The sequence below is a fragment of the Dendrobates tinctorius genome, unplaced genomic scaffold (assembly GCF_039654945.1).
Source record: "Dendrobates tinctorius isolate UK_male_01 unplaced genomic scaffold, ASM3965494v1 ptg000120l, whole genome shotgun sequence".
Lineage (NCBI taxonomy): Eukaryota > Metazoa > Chordata > Amphibia > Anura > Dendrobatidae > Dendrobates > Dendrobates tinctorius.
In genome coordinates this window covers 26,287,006-26,308,722 of record NW_027361788.1, presented here as the reverse complement: position 1 = coordinate 26,308,722, position 21,717 = coordinate 26,287,006, and the positions used below count along the sequence as shown (strand labels likewise).

Below are 21,717 nucleotides of genomic sequence, written 5' to 3'. Positions count from 1 at the left end.
AAGGGTGAAGCAGGTCCAGACACAGGTGCATAATGAAATAGAGCCTGGGGGAGGGAAGGGCTGCTGTATGTGTGAACAGTAGCCTAGATCAATCTTAATAAAGACAGATAGAGAATGGCATGCATAACCAAGCGCGCACAGCAAAAGTGGTAGCCAGCCACAAACCAATATCAAATAAAGAGGGGGGAAGCCAGCGCTGCCTATAGTCAGAACGCAATACATAAAGTGCATATGCACATATTGATTTCTAACTGTACTTTAAAATGAGATATTTAGCAAACAGTTGATCAATTCTTTTCTTCAGGTACATTTTGCATTTAATATAGTCTTGCTTTTAGGAGGCCATAATGACACAGCGAATATAAAAAACAGAGTAGGACTGCCCCATATGAGAGTGACGTGGTGGGGTGGCTCAAAGAATTGATCAATTGTTTGCTAATTGTCTCATTTTAAAGTACAGTTAGAAATCAATATATGTATATGCACTTTATGTATTGCGTTCTGACCGTAGGCAGCGCTGGCTTCTCCCCTCTTTTCTTTAATAAAAGGGGTGTGGCCCTATCAAGTCAGCATTGATTGGTGTCAGGAATATGCCTCCAATTGGCAGCGCCTACTTGTCAAATTATTAATAAATTTATAGAAGAAATAACAGAGTAATGGCAAGTATTTACTAGCAAAGACATTGTCAGGTAGGCAAATTAGTGGAAAAAACCCTTAGGCTGTGTGCACACGCTGTGGAATCTGCTGCGGATTGATCCGCGCGGATTTTCAAAATCCGCAGATAAATCCGCAGGTCAAAAGACCTGCAGAATATCCTGCGGTTTTTCCCTGCGGTTTTACCATCTCCACAATGGAGGAGTTGGAAACCGCTGCGGAATCCGCAGAAAGAATTGACATGTCAATTCTTTCTGCGGTTTAGAAACCGCGGAAAATTCTGCAGCATCTGCACTGCGGTTTCCATTTCCCATAGGGAATAATGGTACTGTACACCGCAGCTTTTCTGCTGCGGATCCGCAGGGCCAAATCCGCTGCGGAACTGCAGCAGAATCCGCAGCGTGTGCACACAGCCTTAGACCACTTCTACACTGCAACATGTGTCACGCAACATCACATCTAATGATTTCCTATGATGTCACACTGTGACCTCCTGCAACTGCAAAACTCTCAAGTCACATGCGACTCACTTGCCATAGACTTTAATGCAAGTCACATGCGACTCTGGCGCGTGTGCAACTTGTCTGCAATTTGGTAATTTTTTTTACAGCTAAAGCACAGCTCCAAAATAGTCATTCAATAGCAAGGTGTAGACAAGCTGCACATATGTTTTTGGCTGTGTGATTGTTTTTTGCTCTTCTCATTAACACCAGAAAGCTGCGGCCTAGAGTTGTGTTAAAAAACAGATTGTGTGTATTTCTGCATGTGCCACTCATACTTGATACTGATTAAATTGAAATGTTTTGAAAATTTTGTTTCATTTTTTTCATCAATTGCAAATAATTAACATTATTTATAGATACAATGATTTTCATAATTGCATGACTTTCGCTTTTTGGTGTTATAATTTAAATGTCATACAGTACTCTGAAAAGGTTTTACACAAGTGTGGAAAATTGCTGAGAAAGAAGCTTCTTACATAGAAGTGTTAATAGTTTATTTTTTATCAATTAACAATGTGAAAAGTGAATGAACAAAATATAAATGTAAATCTCATCAATATTTGGGGTGAACACCCATTGCTGTCACAACAGCAAAATTTTTTCTAGGTTCACTTGCACATAGTTTTTTGAAGAAACTCTGTAAAGATCAGGGCTCTGAAGCAGTCATATCATCACATCCAGAACTGCTTGATCTTTTTCCATATCACAGGTCAAACACCACGGCAAAGTTAAACAGAGCAACAAGACACAAGGTAGTTACACTGATAAATATTTCCATGCAGACCGGGGTTACAGATGCGCTGTTCAAGCAATAAGAAATGGGAACGATGAGGACTGTAAATGCAGGTTGTAGTTAGTCAAGGAAACATGCAGCAGATGAAAGACAAATGAGGCTTACTTCCCTTCAAACTTAGAAGATGTCCAGCAGTGCCATCAGCTCAGAACTGGCTGCAATCAGTGGGACCCAGCTACATCTACTGTTCGAAGAAGTCTGCTCATAAGTGGTCTTCATAAAAGAATTCTGGCCAAATCACTATACCTTCAACATGGAAAGAAGGCCAAGCTGCTTAATATTCACAAAAAATAGGAACTGGGGTACAGGAAAATGGCAGCAGGTGCTCTGGACTGATAAGTTAAAATGTGAAATATTTGGCTAAAACAGAAGGCAGTTTGTTCGCTGACAGTCTGGAGAGCAGCACAAAAATGAGTCATTATGGGCAGGCTTAATGGTGTTCTAAATGCTGAGAAAAACAGTAATATGTAATACCATCGAGGAGACATCGGATTGACTCCAAATTTATTCTGCAGCAAGACATTAACCCCCAAACATACAGCTACTGTCAGTAAGAACTATCTTCAAGGTAAATAAGAACAAAGAGTCCTGGAAGTAATGATCCGGCCCCACAGATCCCTGATCTCACATCATCCAGTCTGTCTGGGATCACATGAAGAGACAGAAGGATTTTTACAAGCCTCGTACACAGAAGATCTGTGGTCAGTTCTCCAAGATGTTTGGAACAACCTCCTGCCGAGTTCCTTCAAAAACTGTTTACAAGTACCTAGAAGAATTGGTGAAGGCAAAGGGCGGTCACCAAATATTGATGGGATTTAGATAATAATATGTATCTCTATCTGTAACCTAAACTTTTTGCCATGTTGATATGTCATATTATTCACCGCTTGCAAAACCTGTTTATAGGGACCTCAAGGAGTGCAGGGCAAAGAAGGACTAGTTGGACCTCAGGTACGTAACTCATATAAAATTGTTTTGTAAATGACAAATAAACATAGGGCACAATATCACTGAATATGAGACACTCACAGTAAGATGTTTATATGTTCAGGGCAAGATAGGAGAGAGAGGAGTTGTCGGGCCACGTGGTTTTCCAGTAAGTGACCAGACAGCAATGTCAGTTGTGATCTTTTTCTCAATCAGTGTTATTCATACATACTATTATTACAGGGAATTCCAGGGCCCTCCGGCTCACCGGGGGAAAAGGGAATCCCAGGGAACGCGGTAAGGATCATGCTTTCTTATATTTGGTATTTTTTGGCTTGCATGTGCCGCTTTTGATGACAAACATCAGAGTTATACTCCGTAACATGGTATTGGCCTAGTACAACACATTAGGCCCATGCAGATCTTTTAAATGTCTTTTATATTCTTTAGAAGACTTTTAGATATCCTCTTAGGCTTTGTTTCACCATGTACTGTGTCTCAAAAGTTGCATATAACCGTTATATACAGTATGTGTGTATTTTGTCCTGATCCATCTCCATCCGGAAGCCATTTTATTTTCTTTATATTGTTAATGCTTCAGCTCACTAGTCGTTTCCTGACGGGGTTATAGTTAGTATGCGGAGGTCACATCATGACACATTACAAAAGCACCTAACTAATTGGGTTCATTGAAGTACATATTTAAAGCCAATTCCTTTATTGTTGTCATTTTCAGTTTCTTCTTCCTTTGCCAAAATTCCTACATCACTTGCCAAATGTAATTGTGAATCTCCACTGTCTTTTGCAGGGCCCACCAGGACCACAAGGACCTATAGGGTCAATTGGAGAAATTGGACATAAGGTATACTGAAAGATAAATGTAATGTATTGTCCTTAAAGGGCTTGTTCACTACATAAGTGTAGTACCCCCTAGAACAAAAAACAAAAAAACCTTGTTACCTACCACACCAGCGTTGTTGGTGCCAGGTCTCCGGATGCTTGCGTGACATTGTTATATCTTGAGTGCTGCAGCCAATCCGTGGTCAATAATGGGCTGCTTTGCTTACGCTTTCATCAGATGAAATTCTGACCTCCAGAGAGGTCAGGGGGTTGGGGTGTGAGTGCTGCAGCTCATTAGTGGCCACTGATTGACTGCAGCGCTCATGTGACATGACATAAAGTCATGCTAAGCTGCTGGAGATCTGGTGCTGACAGCTCTGGAATGGAGCCAATGTGAGTAATGAGAATATAAGGGTTTTCTTTATTTTACTCGGGATTGTGCAAGTAGTTGATAACCCCTTTTAAAGGTGTATTCCCATCTTGTACATTTATAACATATCGACATGGTAGGGCATAAAAGTATAGTACACGAGGATCCTACTAGCAGACTTGCATATATCTCGAGAACTGGGTCCTTATGCACCCCACTTTCATTGGAGAGGTGTTGGAGTTTCTGTCCATGTGATATGACCTATCCATGGGATATGAATGAAAGCAGAAGATGAGAATACCCCTTTAAATTTGTGTGATTTATGCTACTTATTAGACTATTGACTGTGGTTCACTTAAACATTTTTGTGTTTGGAGGTTCTCTGAATATTTGCGGATGCCATCGTTAATAGTGCACTTTACTTTTCACTTTTGATAAATGTTTCCCAGTCACAATCTCTGGTGCCACTGTTCACTTTATCATAGGTAGGTGACTGACCACTTTAGATGAAGTGTAAGATGTCCCAAATCCATCCTGCCTACATAGCCTTCTACACATGGTCGGCTTGGTATTCAGGAGCGTTGTTTCTACATTCTTGAGTTTATCCAAAATAATCTGAACTTACAAAACAAATGTCAAAACCATTATAAACTCATTACACTGTGGAGATTCAGCCCAAAAAGGCAATTTGGGGTCAGGAATTAGATTCTGGCTTAGAGTATTGGCTTTGGTACAAATTGCATGAACTTACGCTGTAGCAGAAGCATAGACCTTAGATGAGAACCCATGAATGAGCTGGGTAGTAATGGCCCCACGTTAGGTGAAGGTCCGGTACAGCCCAGATCTGTTCTCTTTGGGAAAGTGATGATTTCTTTGGGGCAGCACGGACCTGATAGAGGATTGTTGTAAAGCTGACTGTACGTTTCCCTACAGTGTAACACCACAAAAATACTGTGGTTTCCTGTGAGGTTTTTTTTACATTGTGACCAATGGATGACATATGCAACTCATCATGATGAAATACTTGAATACAGTGTGCACAGAGTCTTAGTAATGCAAGATAAAGTCATTGTAACTCCCCCGTTACATGACTTACATTCTCAGGCCTCTCCTTTTCTAGTTTAACTTAAAATATTACACAATATGTGTAAGGCTTTATGGCAGAGTCTGTTGAAATATACAATTAATATTAGCATGGTTTTTTTGTGTCTTTCATTTTAGGGACCTCCAGGGGCAAAGGGAGAGCCCGGGCCTCCAGGTGAACTAGGAATGAAGGTAGGTGACCTCCTATGTGGATAATCATTGCAAAATGCGTGACGTTTGTTACATCTATGGCTTGGATGTATCCTCCCATACAGTGGCATATGTCACCCAAATGCTCCCCTTGTGGGGGGGGGAAAAAAGGGAAGTGCCCCAATATTTGTTTCCTGTTTTTCATTCAATGCCTTTGTATGGAGAATAGTGACATCTGCCATGATGTACCATTCCATCCATACTGCAAGATAATAGTATGCTGATGAGTACAGAGGAAACTCAGGCTTCAGTCTGGTAAATTGAGTCCCATGGATTGGTTCAGCGTGAGATACATATATAAATATGTATCACTGTAGCATGAACTTTCTAGGTTCTCCACAAATTTCACCCAAAAGCCAAAGGCTTTCGGGTGAAATTTATGGAAAATTTTAAAAGTTCACACTACATTGCTATTTTGTCATGAACGTCAGGCATTTAAGTATAATGCAATGGTGATTTCCTCACCTCAAACAATTTATTGAAACAAAAGTCAACAACAGTGGTGGGTATACCCCTCAAAAAATGTCAATGTCTCAATAATTTGTAATGTGGCCTTGAGCATCAATTACAGCTTGACCACGACGTCTCGTGCTGTTCACAAGTGGAGTTATTGTCTCCTGAGGTCTCTCAGGTCAGTAACATTCTGGGGTACTGAGTTGCGAGCCTCTACTCAGCTGATCCCAATGGTTTTCTATGGGATTCAGGTCTGGAGAAAGTGCAGTTAATGTAATGAAAATGGTTTGCAGACCCATAGTACATCAAAAAATAATAACGTGGGGGTAACCACTATAGAGATTAATTCAGACCAATACCGCCACTTAAGGTATATCATGTATAAATTCGAATGATATCATAATTAATCAAACAATAATCTTTATAGTAAAAAAAAAAAAAATCACACAGCAGAAGAACTTAACAGTACAAACAAGCCCCTTAAAAACAGGTGGAACAGCATGTTTCAAACATAGTGCAACTTTCATGTACACATTATAAATTACAATTGGTTACAAACAATACATCGAGTATACAGGTACATAGCCATGTTAAAAATTACAAGGCAATGGGATCATTGTAGAGAACGAAAACCTATTGATGCTACTGGGTGTTGGTAAATTGCACTGGCAGTAACCCCTGTGGAGCAGCAGAATATTTACCCAGACATAGCTCAATAATACAGGCCATGTGCCATTGTCGTTAGTAGAACCACGCTGCCCAGCACCTCTATGCGTGTTTTGTCGAGAGACTGTTGATCTATTGTTAGCTGTAGTCTTGGTCTCAAGATGTCAAAATGTGACCAGCATGATGTGGGGGACTGCTTAATACCAATTCTAATTGTACCTTGAAATGTATTAGGTGTTTCATGGATCAAACACCTATTGTGAATTTTGCCATTAAGTTCCTTGTTAGAGAACAGCAAGTTGTGCAAGAAGTACTGAAACATTGAATAGTTGGACATGTTGTGAGGTAGCGCTGTAGTTCAGGGTTGGGGAACACTCGCTTGGTAGCGAATAATCACGTCCGGCACAGGTTTCCATAAAGCATAACACAGTCCATGCGGTTTATTCCTCCTTCATAAACCCATAGAAGCAACATAAACAGCATTACAGCATAGCGTCCATTATAGTGCTTTACTCTGGTTAAGCCTGTGGTCACACAGGTTACTCAATGTCCATACTCAGGCTCTTCAGCCTCATCATTATCTCACCCACTTCAGGGTTTCCCCACGCTGCAGACATCCACTCTCTTCTCTGGGACACTCAGACGCTGGCAGCCATGACACACAGCCACTCCACAGGCTGTTAGCCAGGAGATGCTTCTCCTAGCGGGACCTTCCACACTGGACCAACCAGGTCCCAGCATTCACCCTATGTGACCTACCCTGGCCGCCTTATATGGTCTGTAGCCACGCCCATCGGGTCACATGGCTATGACCTCATCACAGGTCCTTCAAGCACTCACACATCTTTACTACAGGCGTTTCCAGACACATCCCTTGGGTGGGTTTGTAGGTAACCAGGCCCTCCCAACTCTCTAGTTACCTGGAGACTTCTCCCTAATACGTAGAAATGACACCTCAGCAGTATTACTGCTGGTCAATACATGCATCAGTCTCCATCTCAAGGCCACCCACCTTGAGATACATAACGGTCCTTCATGGTTCTGCCATTCATCCTTTCTCCTAGGACATCCGCACAGCGCCCCCTAGTGGACACAGCGGTCATTACACCACATACCTCCCCCTATGTTCAAACCTGTGGGGTTGAACACACAGCATAACGGTTCTCGAGACCGGGCACTCACTACACCTTGCCCCCTGGGTCGAGAGAACCGTCTCCATTTGTCATACGGCCTCCCCCGCTCCCAGTGGTCATAATACTGGTCATTGTCTTTGATCCTCCAGTCCCGATTTGTCTGCGTCATCAGACACTGTTTAGTCACCACACTCTTATAGTGCGCTTCGTCACCTGACCTTTCTCTCACTGACCGGCTCTCCCGGTTGGTACGGTCATCAGTTCTAATCGGACCTACTGTCTGGCCAAAGTCTGACCCATTCAGCGTCTCACAGGAACTATGGTCTTTCAACGTCATCCTGCCAGTCGAACTACCCCGTGCTGACACTCTTCTATCATCTGCCATGTCACTTCTTGGAGGAACCGATCGGGTCCTTACATCTTGGGTTGGAGGCGGCTGCCACCTGGTATCCCGTATTTCTTTATTGATTCGTCGATGGTCCAGCCTCAACTGCTCAATTTCTTGCAGGTACTCCACGAGCATCCGAAAGTTTCTCAAGCTCTCCACGGAGTCAACCACCATGATGGGAACTCTATCCATTTCACTGGATACCAGGTCTTCATCATCAGGAGGGATCCTCGCCCTCGCCCTCACCACACCGGAGATATTCACAAGGTCTTGCATTACCTTCCCGGACCTTCCAATGATTCTTCCAATCAGAGCTTTGGGTATCGGGACCACACCTTTCCGCAAACTCAGCCGATCCATAGCCTCCTTCGCCAACTCTAGGCGACGAGCAGCCTTCATATTACTCCGCCTGACCAGCTGTTTGGCGTGGAGACATTGTAAATGCATTTCCCTCAGGACAGCTACTCGGTTTGATGTATCTTCTCTGGCTGATATTACCACCAACTGCAGAGTCTCAGGTGCCCAGTGCACCTCACACGCTTTGACTGCCTCTTTGAAAGCCTCATGTACACCTTCCTCCACACAGGCTTCTTGCATGTCTTCGGGTACCTCAATCATAGATTTGAAGGTCGTGGTCTTGCTCTCTTCCTGGACCGAAGGCTTTGGCTTTACCACGGACACTTCCTTCACTACAGTTGACCCAACCGGGTGACTGTCTTCTTCAGTTCTTAACTTACAAACTTAACACACTTTGATCTCTTCATGACCCTTGGCCACGATGGATACTGGCAGTTCCGTCTTGTTGGCACTCGCGCTCACCCACGGTAAGTCCTCGTCCAACTTCTTCTCCCGCAGAAGACCTTTTACTACTCCTCTAAGTTCTTCCATCTCTTCTTTAAGGCCCTTGTACACACTTTGCCAGGTGGACAGGTGACCTCTGAGCTCCAAGACTTCTTTCTCGAGCCCCTCCACCTTGTGCTCGGCCAATTGTCTCAAGATTCCTTCTCGTTTGACATGTTCTTCCACTGTCTCTTTTATTAACTGTATCTCCTGATCTTGTTCTCTTTTGGCCAGCACGTGTCGCACCACTAATTCTTTGATTATATTGTCAAAAGGTACCGCTGAGTCAGTCCCGTCAGTCGAGTGAACCCTCCAGTCACCCTCTGACCGTGTTTCTACTCCCGTTATCTTCTCGATTAGGTTACCTTCAGTCCTGTCATGAGTTTCAGTCAGCACAGCACTAGATTGATTCTGTCCTAGTGGTGGCTACTGGCAACAACACGTCACAGTCACACCACATCGTACGGTGAACCCCCAGGGCACTCTCTATCTGTGTGTCAGCTCCGCTCTTTTTGTTTACCACACCATTCTCATTCACACTGTGGTACCCTTCAGGTGACGTCAGGTCAGTAAATTCGTCTGACGCAATTCTTTCTCCGGTCGCCCCTATTTCTGGCCTGTCCACGTTAGGAGGCGTCAGCGTCTCAGTGTCTGCTAGCCCTACATCTTTAAACATGACAAAGTCCCGGCGCCTCTCAAAGGTATGCACTAGGTTTGGTGACATACTACCACCTTGGCAGTCCCCCTTTGTCATCTCAATCAGGACTCTGTCTACCTTATAATTCACAATGACCCCGTGGACGCAGCAAACTCTGACGTTTTTCTCGGTCAGAGCTAAAACGAGCGGAGTTCCTGTCAGAGTCACCTGACTCTTTGAGTCCAGCCTACCAGGGACTCCTTCCCGGTGCAGCATCACGGTACACACCTGTGGCTCGTCATCATCAGGAAAAGACACACCGCATTCCTCCCAAGACATACACCCACACTGCGGTTCCCCAGACATACCCACTGAGGCAACCAGTGCTGCTATTTCCTGGACCTTCCAAATTTGGGTCGCCGCCCCCTCCTGGGACTTCACCCCTTTTTGGGTTACCACTCCAATTTGGGCCACCACCCCCTTTCGGGATTTCCCCATGTCTGTTCTGCAGAACTTCTTATGCCACAGTTCACACAGTACAGTTTATGTCTCTTACGATACCACACAAGTCCTTGCTGGCACCACCACAGCTCCTGCTGTCATCGATCACCAGCACCACCGGCTGCTGTTCACACCCAGCTGCTGGTGTCACTGCAGCTCCTGCTGCGCCGTCTTCGTGGACCCGCCGATCCACTGGAAGCCGCTTGTCCCCTTCGTAACCCCGCCAAGTTACAGGAAGCCGCTTGTCACCTTCCTAACCCCGCCGAGTTACAGGAAGCCGCTTGTCACCTTCGTGACTCCCACTGAGCCACCGCAAGCTGAGTTGAGAAAAAAAAAACCACCACACAAAAAAAACTTGCGTGTCCTGGCTGTGTGCTATTCGGGACGTACCATCTCTGCCTGAGACCGTCCAACACACCGGGTGCTATTCAGGGAGCCGACCCTCCTCCCAGGGTTTCCCAACACACCGACCTCACCAGGTTCAGGGCTCAGCGGGTGCTATTCAGGACATCCGTCTCCGCCTGAGACTGCCCAACATTCACGCCTCACCATGTCCAAGGTCATACCACGTGTTCCAGGGATCCGATTCTTCTCCCAGAACCTCCCAACACTGACCCTCCAGGACCTTGCTCACTGACCCAGGTCAGTACAACAACGAACACCTGTCCGTTACTTGTGTCGGCCACACAGGTCCTCGGGTACCTCTTATCCGCAGAGGCACCCTATCACAATCCACAGTCTCACTGCACCATGTGCCTTTGGAACCCGTTGCCCTTAGCAACCGAAACTTTGCAGTCCTTTTCCGTTGCCCCTAGCAATAAGGCTACAAATTTGCCCTTTGCAATTCTCCACCATATGTGAGGTAGCGCTGTAGTTCAGGGTTGGGGAACACTCGCTTGGCAGCGAATAATCACGTCCGGCACAGGTTTCCATAAGGCATAACACAGTCCATGAGGTTTATTCCTCCTTCATAAACCCATAGAAGCAACATAAACAGCATTACAGCATAGCGTCCATTATAGTGCTTTACTCTGGTTAAGCCTGTGGTCACACAGGTTACTCAATGTCCATACTCAGGCTCTTCAGCCTCATCATTATCTCACCCACATCAGGGTTCCCCAATGGCTGTTTCCCCACGCTGCAGACATCCACTCTCTTCTCTGGGACACTCAGACGCTGGCAGCCATGACACACAGCCACTCCACAGGCTGTTAGCCAGGAGATGCTTCTCCTAGCGGGACCTTCCACACTGGACCAACCAGGTCCCAGCATTCACCCTATGTGACCTACCCTGGCCGCCTTATATGGTCTGTAGCCACGCCCACCGGGTCACATGGCTATGACCTCATCACAGGTCCTTCAAGCACTCACACATCTTTACTACAGGCGTTTCCAGACACATCCCTTGGGTGGGTTTGTAGGTAACCAGGCCCTCCCAACTCTCTAGTTACCTGGAGACTTCTCCCTAATACGTAGAAACGACACCTCAGCAGTATTACTGCTGGTCAATACATGCATCAGTCTCCATCTCAAGGCCACCCACCTTGAGATACATAACGGTCCTTCATGGTTCTGCCATTCATCCTTTCTCCTAGGACATCCGCACAGCGCCCCCTAGTGGACACAGCGGTCATTACACCACATAGTGTATTCAAAAGTTTAGAGACATCACATTAAGGTCACCTGAAAAAGTTAGAGTGCACTTTATGGTCATCCTGAAGTTTCACCCGAAAAGCCAATTATCCCAGACTTTTTGTGAGCAGTGTATAATATTATATTGTGTGTGTGCATATGCAACACCAAGAAGGAAAAATTGTGCACTCATGGAAATCACAGGATTTTGTCCTGTTGAATTTGGAGAATGGCCGTACCAATGGTTCTGCTATTGATCTATTCTCTTTTGCAAGTGAGATTGGACATCACATCTTGAGCCCAATGTATCAGGTAGCGTCTACACAATCCATCAAAAGGCGTTTTCACTACATTAGGTTTTGAGCCACCCCATGTACAGACCTTCACAAGGGAATGTCACACCAGTTCTACTCCCGGCATTATGGTGTGGGAGTGATATAATGTACACTAACAGCTCGGCGCTATATTCATTCATGTGCTCATCAAGGTGTAGATAGTGAATGTTCATCAGACCACTTAACCATGTTTTCCCTTCTCAAACTGGCGCACGTGTTTAGGCCACAATTAACTAATGAAATGAAGATGTGTAGATTGCGATTTCTGAGTAATTAGTATGCAACATCATGTCCCCTATAATACTAGTCTTAATGACAGTATTCATCAGGTAATTTTCTGGGGTGCTGAAAACATCCGTTAGATTACCACTACCATCTATATGTCGAGATGTGTAGTATCCTACATTTTTAAGTACATGAATAATGTGCAGTACTGTGATGACATTGTTTAAAGGTTTTTTACCCTTTTTTCTTACGATCCTGAAGTAATGCTCCCTTCCATCTCTCCCCCTATTTGTTGGTAATGTACATACATTTGGGTGGGTTAGTGAGAAGTAAGAGACAAGATGGTACATGGTAACACCTGACATGACTACACAAGGTTTGTTTGTCGTCTGTTACCTTGGAGACCCACAGGTTTGCATAGGAGCTGTAGACTGAGATCAAAGAATGTGGCAAGATATCAGTATTTTGGGCCACTCAGTTTTCTGTAGCCAGGTAGGACTGAGATAAATCTGCCCACACAGTGTAAAGTCTTTGTTTTTCCCTGAGCCTCTATTACAGCTGGAGGAGACAAGGGCAGCCTAATATACCCAGGATCAGAGCAGCTTGAGACCATTGTGAGTGTCCGTCAGATCTAGTTTTGCTCTTCTCCCAAAGGAATTTTTGCTTTAATGTCATCCTGTTTATTTTGGAGGGTAAATCTTGCCGCTTTCATACTTCTTATTGTATCTCTGCATTTTATGTTAGCCCCCCACCACCCCAACCTCATTGTTTTTGGCAAGCCATCCCTGGCTTATGACAGAAGCTACTGTTCCCACTTTGTGACAGAGATGAAACCTAAACCGTCCTCTCCTCCTGTTCTTTTCTTTGGGAACAAAACCCCATTGATGTGCGCTGTCCTGCCATTTGGAAATGCGAGGCTCACAGTAGCTGACAGCTCTCAGCGGCTGCCAGGGCGCAGCTCTTATCTCAGCTGGACAGAGGACAAGCTCTTGGTGTATTGAACAAGACCCCTCCATCTCCAAGCCCTGCACATTTACATGAGACGTCAAGTCCCGGTTTGGACCCAGATGTCTTTCCCAATCGTGTTCCCTGTTGTCTAACAGCAGTAGTTTGTTTTCTGAACAAAGGGTCAGAGCTTCACAAGCAACAAACCGAGGAATATTTATAGTAGGAAAACAGAAAAGTCTGGACCTGGGCTTTAGAATAGAAAATGGCATGAAATATAAACCCAAGCCTGGAAAAGGGCTTCAGCTGTTTCCAAAACTGAATGGGAACTAGGTCTATTTTCGAGTCTTCTATTGTTTCTTAAAGGGACGTCAATCCAAAGAGCGTGAAAACACCGTCTATCTAGAGACGTTTTCTTAGCCTACCTCACATTAAAGTTAGTGTCTCTTTAAATTCACAGTACAGCTCTGGAGGTGTTAATTCTGTCTTCAGTTCTGAACCATTGTTTAGATATGTGAGTTTACTTTAACACTGATCTTGTCTATATTTCTGTCATCAGGGAGATATTGGTCCACTGGGAATACCAGGAGAACAAGGTCTCATAGGCCAGAGAGTGAGTATCAAAAACTCTTAAAGCATTTTTTCACATCTGCAGCTTGTCATTTCTTTCAGCATTTTTTACCCATTCATGCATTTTTCCTACCAACACTGTGGTTTTTCTGTAGAAAAACGGCTGCAAGTACACAACTTGTGCACATAGCCTTAGACTGATGACATGCAACTCTTTTGTCTATTACTGTCAGGCAAGCAACATGTCGGGGTGAATAACCTTCTTTACTAGTCCTATAGTGCCTCCCGCAGGTAGGCACAATGAAGCACAAGTTTGTGAATAATAATACTGAGCACAGGGATGGGTTTTGTACTTGCTTAATACTAGCTAAAGACCAGAACGATTCATAATCCCATTGGAAACCTGATGCAATTGACAATCCTACAGTCATTTCTTACTAGTTTGTCCACTTTCTGATGCTACGATCTGTATCTGCAGGGGGAACCAGGCCTAGAAGGTGACAGCGGGTTAATGGGCCCTGACGGACTGAAGGTGAGTGTCCCCATTATGGATTGACGATTTGGTTTTGTTGTTCCTGAAGACCAGGTGCATTCGCTCAAAGGTTTCATTTGCAGAAACATCTACCAGCAAGAACTTGTCCATTTGTAATTTGGAGGAAGTGCTGGCAAGTACAATCCCCTTGTGATGGAGGCCACATTTCTGAAGTATGCTGGAGATGTCACACACACAGATGTTATGTCTGCTCTGGCAAAGCCTTATGAGTAATGGAGGGTTACATGGTCGGGTACGATAACACTATATGGAGTGAGATCAGACAGAAGAATTACATATAAGATCTCACACATTATTGTAGATACTTACAAGTGATTTAGGGTCAATTGTGTACAAAGTATTTTCACATGTGAGCACAGATCGCACAGCACTGGAGTCAATGGGACAATTCACATTAGCAGTTTTCTATGCATTCTGTGTCAAAAAGATCATGCAGGACTCCATTCAAGGATGTATCAGTGACTGTGTGAAAAACAGCATGTGTACACAAAACCTATTCATTGCAGATAGAAAATGGTGCATTTTTCACTGGAGATTTACTTCAATCTTCTGAATACAACTTAAAGGGGTTTTCCTCATGAACGAAAGTTCATTTTAATCAATTGATTTTGAAATAATAATAATAATTTCCTCCACAATTGGATGTGTTTAAATAAAATGTTTCTGTGCTGAGATAATCTTATAAATGTGCCCCTGCTGTGTACTGTGTAATGGCTGTGTCTGATCGTGCAGGAACATGGTCTGATCATACCACAGCTCCTGGGCAGGTTGGGGGGTGGGGAAGCGTACAGACATTACAGCACGGGAGCACAAATGATTCTTTGTTTGAAATAAAACATTGCTTAAAAACAGGCAGGGAAATGTTTTACCTCATAATAAGAATCTGCTGATCCCATGCTGTGTAATGTCTGTATACTCTTAGGGTATGTTTCCACGGTTAGTAAACACTGCAGATTGGACGCTGCGTACATCCACAGCGTCCAACCCACAGCGGTCAGATATTACAGACAGCATAGTGGATGAGATTTTATGAAATCCCATCTCCACTATGCGTGCAGGGACCCCTCCAGCTTCCCTGTGTAACCGGAGAAAGCGGTCCCTCTTTCTAGACCGCAGCATGTCAATTTATCTTGCGGAGACGCTCCATCTCCACAAGATAAATAGCACCGTCCTATGTATAGGAAGCGGTGATTCCGCATGTGTTCAATGATCACATGCGGAATCACCGCGCGTACAAAAGCCGGCAGCGCTTTGGACGGAGCGGACATGTGCTGCGTCTAAAGCGCTTCCAACACTGACCCTTATGCTCCCTTCCTGCACAGGAGCTGTGGTATGATCAGACCATGTTCCTGCGCAGTCAGACACAGCCATGACACAGCAGGGGCACATTTATAAGATTATCTCAGCACAGGAACATTTTATTGAAACACATCCAATTGTGGAAATTATTATTATTCCAAAATCATTTGATTAAAAACAATTTTTGTTCATGGTAAAAAAAACCCTTTAAGGCTCCATTCACACATTCAGGATTTGATGAGAATTTTGACGCAGATTTCACACCAAAATCCCCATCCACTCTGTAAGTAATCTTTAGTCAATACATGGTAATGGTTTCTCTGTAACCCCGTTCACAAGCACTGGAAACAAAATCGGTTGAGAATTTGGTCCATGGCTTTGGAAAAGTGGCATGTGACTGTGGCAGAAATCAATGCATCAATCCTAGATTTCTGCCACAAATCCTGTATTGAATACATGTCAGATTGGCAAATGGGACATGATGTGAAGAAACCCTTCCTGTACTCTTAGGGCTACTTGTGCGCTTTTGTGCCATAGAGAATGGGAAGTATCGTGCATCTGGGGGGGATAAAAAAGTCATATATTTGCAATTGTTGCACGTGTGTGTTTCATTCATGTTTCATTCGTCTGTTCGGTGTTTTAGTTGCAGTTTCTGCTTCAGAGCCATTTCTCCTACTTCCATGATCGTGACATGGTCAGTCAGAGTTAACTGATGCTTCAGGTCATCCGTTCATCTTCAACACACAAACATAGGTCCGCTTACCGGCTCTCCATGGCTGTCAGTGCTGTATATGTCACATCCCCAGTCACATCTCTGCAAGCTTATAGCAAATACAGTCAGAGAGATACCAGTATGCAATTTTTGTTAAAAAGTAGGAATTTATTTGGAAAGTGAAGATCTGGAATTTACATATATTCTAATCTGCTTTTTTCATATGTGGCAATAGGGTGAAAAAGGAGAACCAGGACCTGACGGGGAAAGGGGAGAAAAAGGCACCATTGGTTTAATAGGAAAAGATGGACTTCCCGGTTTCAATGGGATCCCAGGTGTCAGAGTGAGTACTTACCGTAATGGATGGAAGATGGAAATCTAAGGTGTCTAAATATCGTACTAGTCTGGGGCAGCTTCCAGGAATATATCCAGCTCTGCCTCTACTAGCTGTAATACGATTTTTGTGGTTTATGATTCACTGTGGAGTCAGAACCTGAATATTAATTCCAAGCTGCTGTAATGCTTTTCCTTTAAATGTAATGAATCCATCCACGTGTTCTGTGTGGGAGAGCATTATCTGTAATATCAGTGGGAATCTGGATGACTATTAATGACATTAGGGACAGCAGACCTTCCAGGGGCCACACTACATGGTTTCATCAAGCGTCACGCTGCTGACAGACGAATAACATCTGAGCTGGACATCACAGGCATTTTACAGCTGTATTGATACTGCACAAAATTCAACAGAGCAGCTGGGTAGCCCTCCCCAACAGCCCCCTAAAGCATCTGTAGGTCTCAAGCACAGTCCTATGTCTGTCTCATTGTCCATTGCACACAGCCATTCACACGCCAAAGCTCTGTAAACTTGCAAATTAAAAGTAGTTTTACTTGGCAGGAATGCAGGATGATCTAAATGTGCTCTGTGCCCAGGACATAGTAAAAAAAAATGTTTATTCAGAGGAAACTCATCCTTTACACAAAACAGAATCATCACTGAATTTCTGATGATTATTTGTATGAGGTTAGGAGTATGGAGATTTAAAGGGACCCTGTCACCGCGACTGACCCTATGTCATTAGTGCACATTATAGCTGACCGGATACTAAATGATAGGGTGCATAAGCAATATCTATGCAGAAACTAACTTGCTGACTATGTAGCGTTTTCTTTACCTATTTTAGACTAGATTTGTACATTTTATCCCCAGGTAATCCATAATAAAATATGTAATTGTTAGATTTTGTTGCTGATTTTTGACCTGCCCACTAAATCAATGGAGAAGATCGTCATTCAGTCTACACCACATGGAAACTTTCTGCAGCCTTTGGCTGTAGTCACACACAACATATAGAAATATGGACCGTATTATATAGCCGTAATCCGCATAAATGGTCCCTAAATAGTGCCCCGTATGTCATCTGTTGTCAGGGTGTGGACGCTTATTTTTCTCATGTAAGCATCCGTATGTAATCCGTATGGCATCCGTATACCGTTTTTTTCTCGCAGGCTTGCAAAACGGACATATAATGGAGCCCAATGACAGGTTTTTAAATCCAAATGAAAGAATAGATCTAGACACATAGAATATATATATATATATATATATATATACACACATGTAATTGAGACACATATATATATATAATTATTATTATTTATTATTATAGCGCCATTTATTCCATGGCGCTTTACATGTGAGGAGGGTATACATAATACATACATGTACAGTAATCTTAAACAATACAAGTCACGATTGGTACAGGATGAGAGAGGACCCTGCCCGCGAGGGCTCACAATCTACAACGGGATGGGTTAGGTTACAGTAGGAGAGGGAAGAGCTGGTTTGGTGGATCGGTGGTTACTGCAAGTTGTAGGCTTGTCGGAAGAGGTAGGTCTTCAAGTTCTTTTTGAAGGTTTCCATGGTAGGCAAGAGTCTGATATGTTGTGGTAGAGAGTTCCAGAGTAGAGGGGATGCGCGGGAGAAATCTTGTATACGTTTGTGGGAAGAGGAGATAAGAGGGGAGTACAGAAGGAGATCTTGTGAGGATCGGAGGTTTCGTGCAGGTAAGAACTGGGAGACTAGGTCACAGATGTACGGTGGACTCAGGTTGTGGATGGCTTTGTATGTCATAGTTAGGGTTTTGAACTGGAGTCTTTGGGTAATGGGGAGGGGAGCCAGTGCAGGGATTGACAGAGGGGAGAGGCCGGGGAATAGCGGGGGGATAGGTGGATTAGTCGGGCAGCAGAGTTAAGAATAGATTGGAGGGTGCGAGAGTGTTAGATGGGAGGCCACAGAGCAGGAGGTTGCAGTAGTCAAGGTGGGAGATGATGAGGGCATGGACTAGGGTTTTTGCAGATTCTTGGTTGAGGAATGTACGGATAATTAGATCATCTACAGGCAGCCATTGAGACTGCGCAGAGCTGAATCAATTCATTTTGTAGTAGAGTACAGTGAGGCTGGTCTCATTAGCACCGGTCCTGATTGTAAACTATTTAACCCCTTCTGATGGATTGCAGCGTGGGACATGACTGAACGGCGGAGAGGTAAGGATATTGGTGATTTTTTTAAGGGGTTTTTTTGCAGGTCATGTTTTTTTTTGGATTACCAGAGTAATAAAAATTTGTCAAAAACTTGGTGTATTTATTTCATTAAAAGACTTTTTAATTAATGTCTGTGTGTGTTTTTTTAACCCTTTCTTAGTATAGGGTTAATAATGGATCGGTGTCTTGACACCTCTCCATTATTAATCGGCTTAATGTCACCTTACAATCGAATGGTGACATTAACCCTTTGTTATATTAACCCATTCGCCACCGCAACAGGGCAGTGGGAATAGAGAGGATAAGTGCCACCTCCCAAATTTTGCACACAAACCCTCATCTAATTATTAGTCAGGAACATGTAAAAAAAAAACATGAAATGAAATGGTTTACTGTTTGTAAATCATGTGTCATTTCATGTCGGGTTGGGGAATGATTTGACAGAAGCCGGCAATTGAATTAGCGGCTATTCTGCTATGAAGAACTCTGTGAAATATAAATATATATATGTGTCTCAATGACGTGTGTGTGTGTGTGTGAATATATATATATACCTGTATATGTATTCTATGTGTATATACAGTGGGGAAAAAAAGTATTTAGTCAGTCAGCAATAGTGCAAGTTCCACCACTTAAAAAGATGAGAGGCGTCTGTAATTTACATCATAGGTAGACCTCAACTATGGGAGACAAACTGAGAAAAAAAAATCCAGAAAATCACATTGTCTGTTTTTTTTTCATTTTATTTGCATATTATGGTGGAAAATAAGTATTTGGTCAGAAACAAAATTTCATCTCAATACTTTGTGATATATCCTTTGTTGGCAATGACAGAGGTCAAACATTTTCTGTAAGTCTTCACAAGGTTGCCACACACTGTTGTTGGTATGTTGGCCCATTCCTCCATGCAGATCTCCTCTAGAGCAGTGATGTTTTTGGCTTTTCGCTTGGCAACACGGACTTTCAACTCCTTCCAAAGGTTTTCTATAGGGTTGAGATCTGGAGACTGGCTAGGCCACTCCAGGACCTTGAAATGCTTCTTACGAAGCCACTCCTTCGTTGCCCTGGCGGTGTGCTTTGGATCATTGTCATGTTGAAAGACCCAGCCACGTTTCATCTTCAATGCCCTTGCTGATGGAAGGAGGTTTGCACTCAAAATCTCACGATACATGGCCCCATTCATTCTTTCATGTACCAGGATCAGTCGTCCTGGCCCCTTTGCAGAGAAACAGCCCCAAAGCATGAAGTTTCCACCACCATGCTTTACAGTAGGTATGGTGTTTGATGGATGCAACTCAGTATTCTTTTTCCTCCAAACACGACAAGTTGTGTTTCTACCAAACAGTTCCAGTTTGGTTTCATCAGACCATAGGACATTCTCCCAAAACTCCTCTGGATCATCCAAATGCTCTCTAGCAAACTTCAGATGGGCCCGGACATGTACAGGCTTAAGCAGTGGGACACGTCTGGCACTGCAGGATCTGAGTCCATGGTGGCGTAGTGTGTTACTTATGGTAGGCCTTGTTACATTGGTCCCAGCTCTCTGCAGTTCATTCACTAGGTCCCCCCGCGTGGTTCTGGGATTTTTGCTCACCGTTCTTGTGATCATTCTGACCCCACGGGGTGGGATTTTGCGTGGAGCACCAGATCGAGGGAGATTATCAGTGGTCTTGTATGTCTTCCATTTTCTAATTATTGCTCCCACAGTTGATTTCTTCACTCCAAGCTGGTTGGCTATTGCAGATTCAGTCTTCCCAGCCTGGTGCAGGGCTACAATTTTGTTTCTGGTGTCCTTTGACAGCTCTTTGGTCTTCACCATAGTGGAGTTTGGAGTCAGACTGTTTGAGGGTGTGCACAGGTGTCTTTTTATACTGATAACAAGTTTAAACAGGTGCCATTACTACAGGTAATGAGTGGAGGAAAGAGGAGACTCTTAAAGAAGAAGTTACAGGTCTGTGAGAGCCAGAAATCTTGATTGCTTGTTTCTGACCAAATACTTATTTTCCACCATAATATGCAAATAAAATGAAAAAAAAACAGACAATGTGATTTTCTGGATTTTTTTTTCTCAGTTTGTCTCCCATAGTTGAGGTCTACCTATGATGTAAATTACAGATGCCTCTCATCTTTTTAAGTGGTGGAACTTGCACTATTGCTGACTGACTAAATCCTTTTTTTTCCCCACTGTATATCTCTTCTTTCGTTTCTTTATTAAACCTGTCAGTGTGATTTTACTGTATAGCGCACTGAATTGCCGGCTTTTCTAAAAGACACCGGGTGCGTATTTCTCGCAAGTCACACGTGTGGTCCGTGTGTAATGCGTATTTTTAGCGCACCCATAGACCTGCATTGGCGTACTACGGCCGTAGTACGCTGACAATCGCAGCATGCTGCGATTGGTGCGGACCGTAAAATATACGCAAGAAAAATACGGCTGATGGGAGCTACCCCATAGAGAATTATTGGTCCGTGTGCAATGTGTTTTTTTAACGCCTCTCACTTGTCCGTATTCCTCTCTAGTGTGACGCCGGCTTTTGGATGAGATTTCTTCAGATCCCCTCAATTTTGCTGCTTTCCATACAAAGATCCAGACGGAAAATCAATAGTACACGTTCACTTCACCCTGAAGTAGTGATCGATTATTACTAATTAATAAAAAACACCACTGAGGAGTAGTAAAAGGCAACATTAGTATAGCTTATAAGCCCAAATTCGGCAGCCGTGATGTAGTTGTTTGTGCCAAGCAGATGGCACATTACATTGCACTTTGTAGCAATGTTTGCCCCCTTTATACAGTGCTGCACAACATTCACAGTCCCCAAATAGCTAAATCCTACTACGATTGAGCACAGGAGTTAAGGGGGCTTCAAGAATGGACATTCCCTTTTAATGCACTGTATGACG

The 21,717-nt window shown here is 43.7% G+C and overlaps 1 protein-coding gene across 1 annotated transcript in view; it reads left to right on the top strand.

Moving 5' to 3' along the window:
- The window catches only part of COL27A1 (collagen type XXVII alpha 1 chain), a 460,501-nt gene that overhangs the window by 328,212 nt on the left and 110,572 nt on the right, over positions 1–21,717 (top strand). Inside the window, exons 30-37 of the mRNA XM_073590987.1 lie at positions 2,857–2,901; positions 3,002–3,046; positions 3,121–3,174; positions 3,686–3,739; positions 5,309–5,362; positions 13,695–13,748; positions 14,184–14,237; positions 16,505–16,612. Of these exons, the coding sequence (XP_073447088.1) occupies positions 2,857–2,901; positions 3,002–3,046; positions 3,121–3,174; positions 3,686–3,739; positions 5,309–5,362; positions 13,695–13,748; positions 14,184–14,237; positions 16,505–16,612 (468 nt within the window). The remainder of the gene's footprint in view (positions 1–2,856; positions 2,902–3,001; positions 3,047–3,120; positions 3,175–3,685; positions 3,740–5,308; positions 5,363–13,694; positions 13,749–14,183; positions 14,238–16,504; positions 16,613–21,717) is intronic.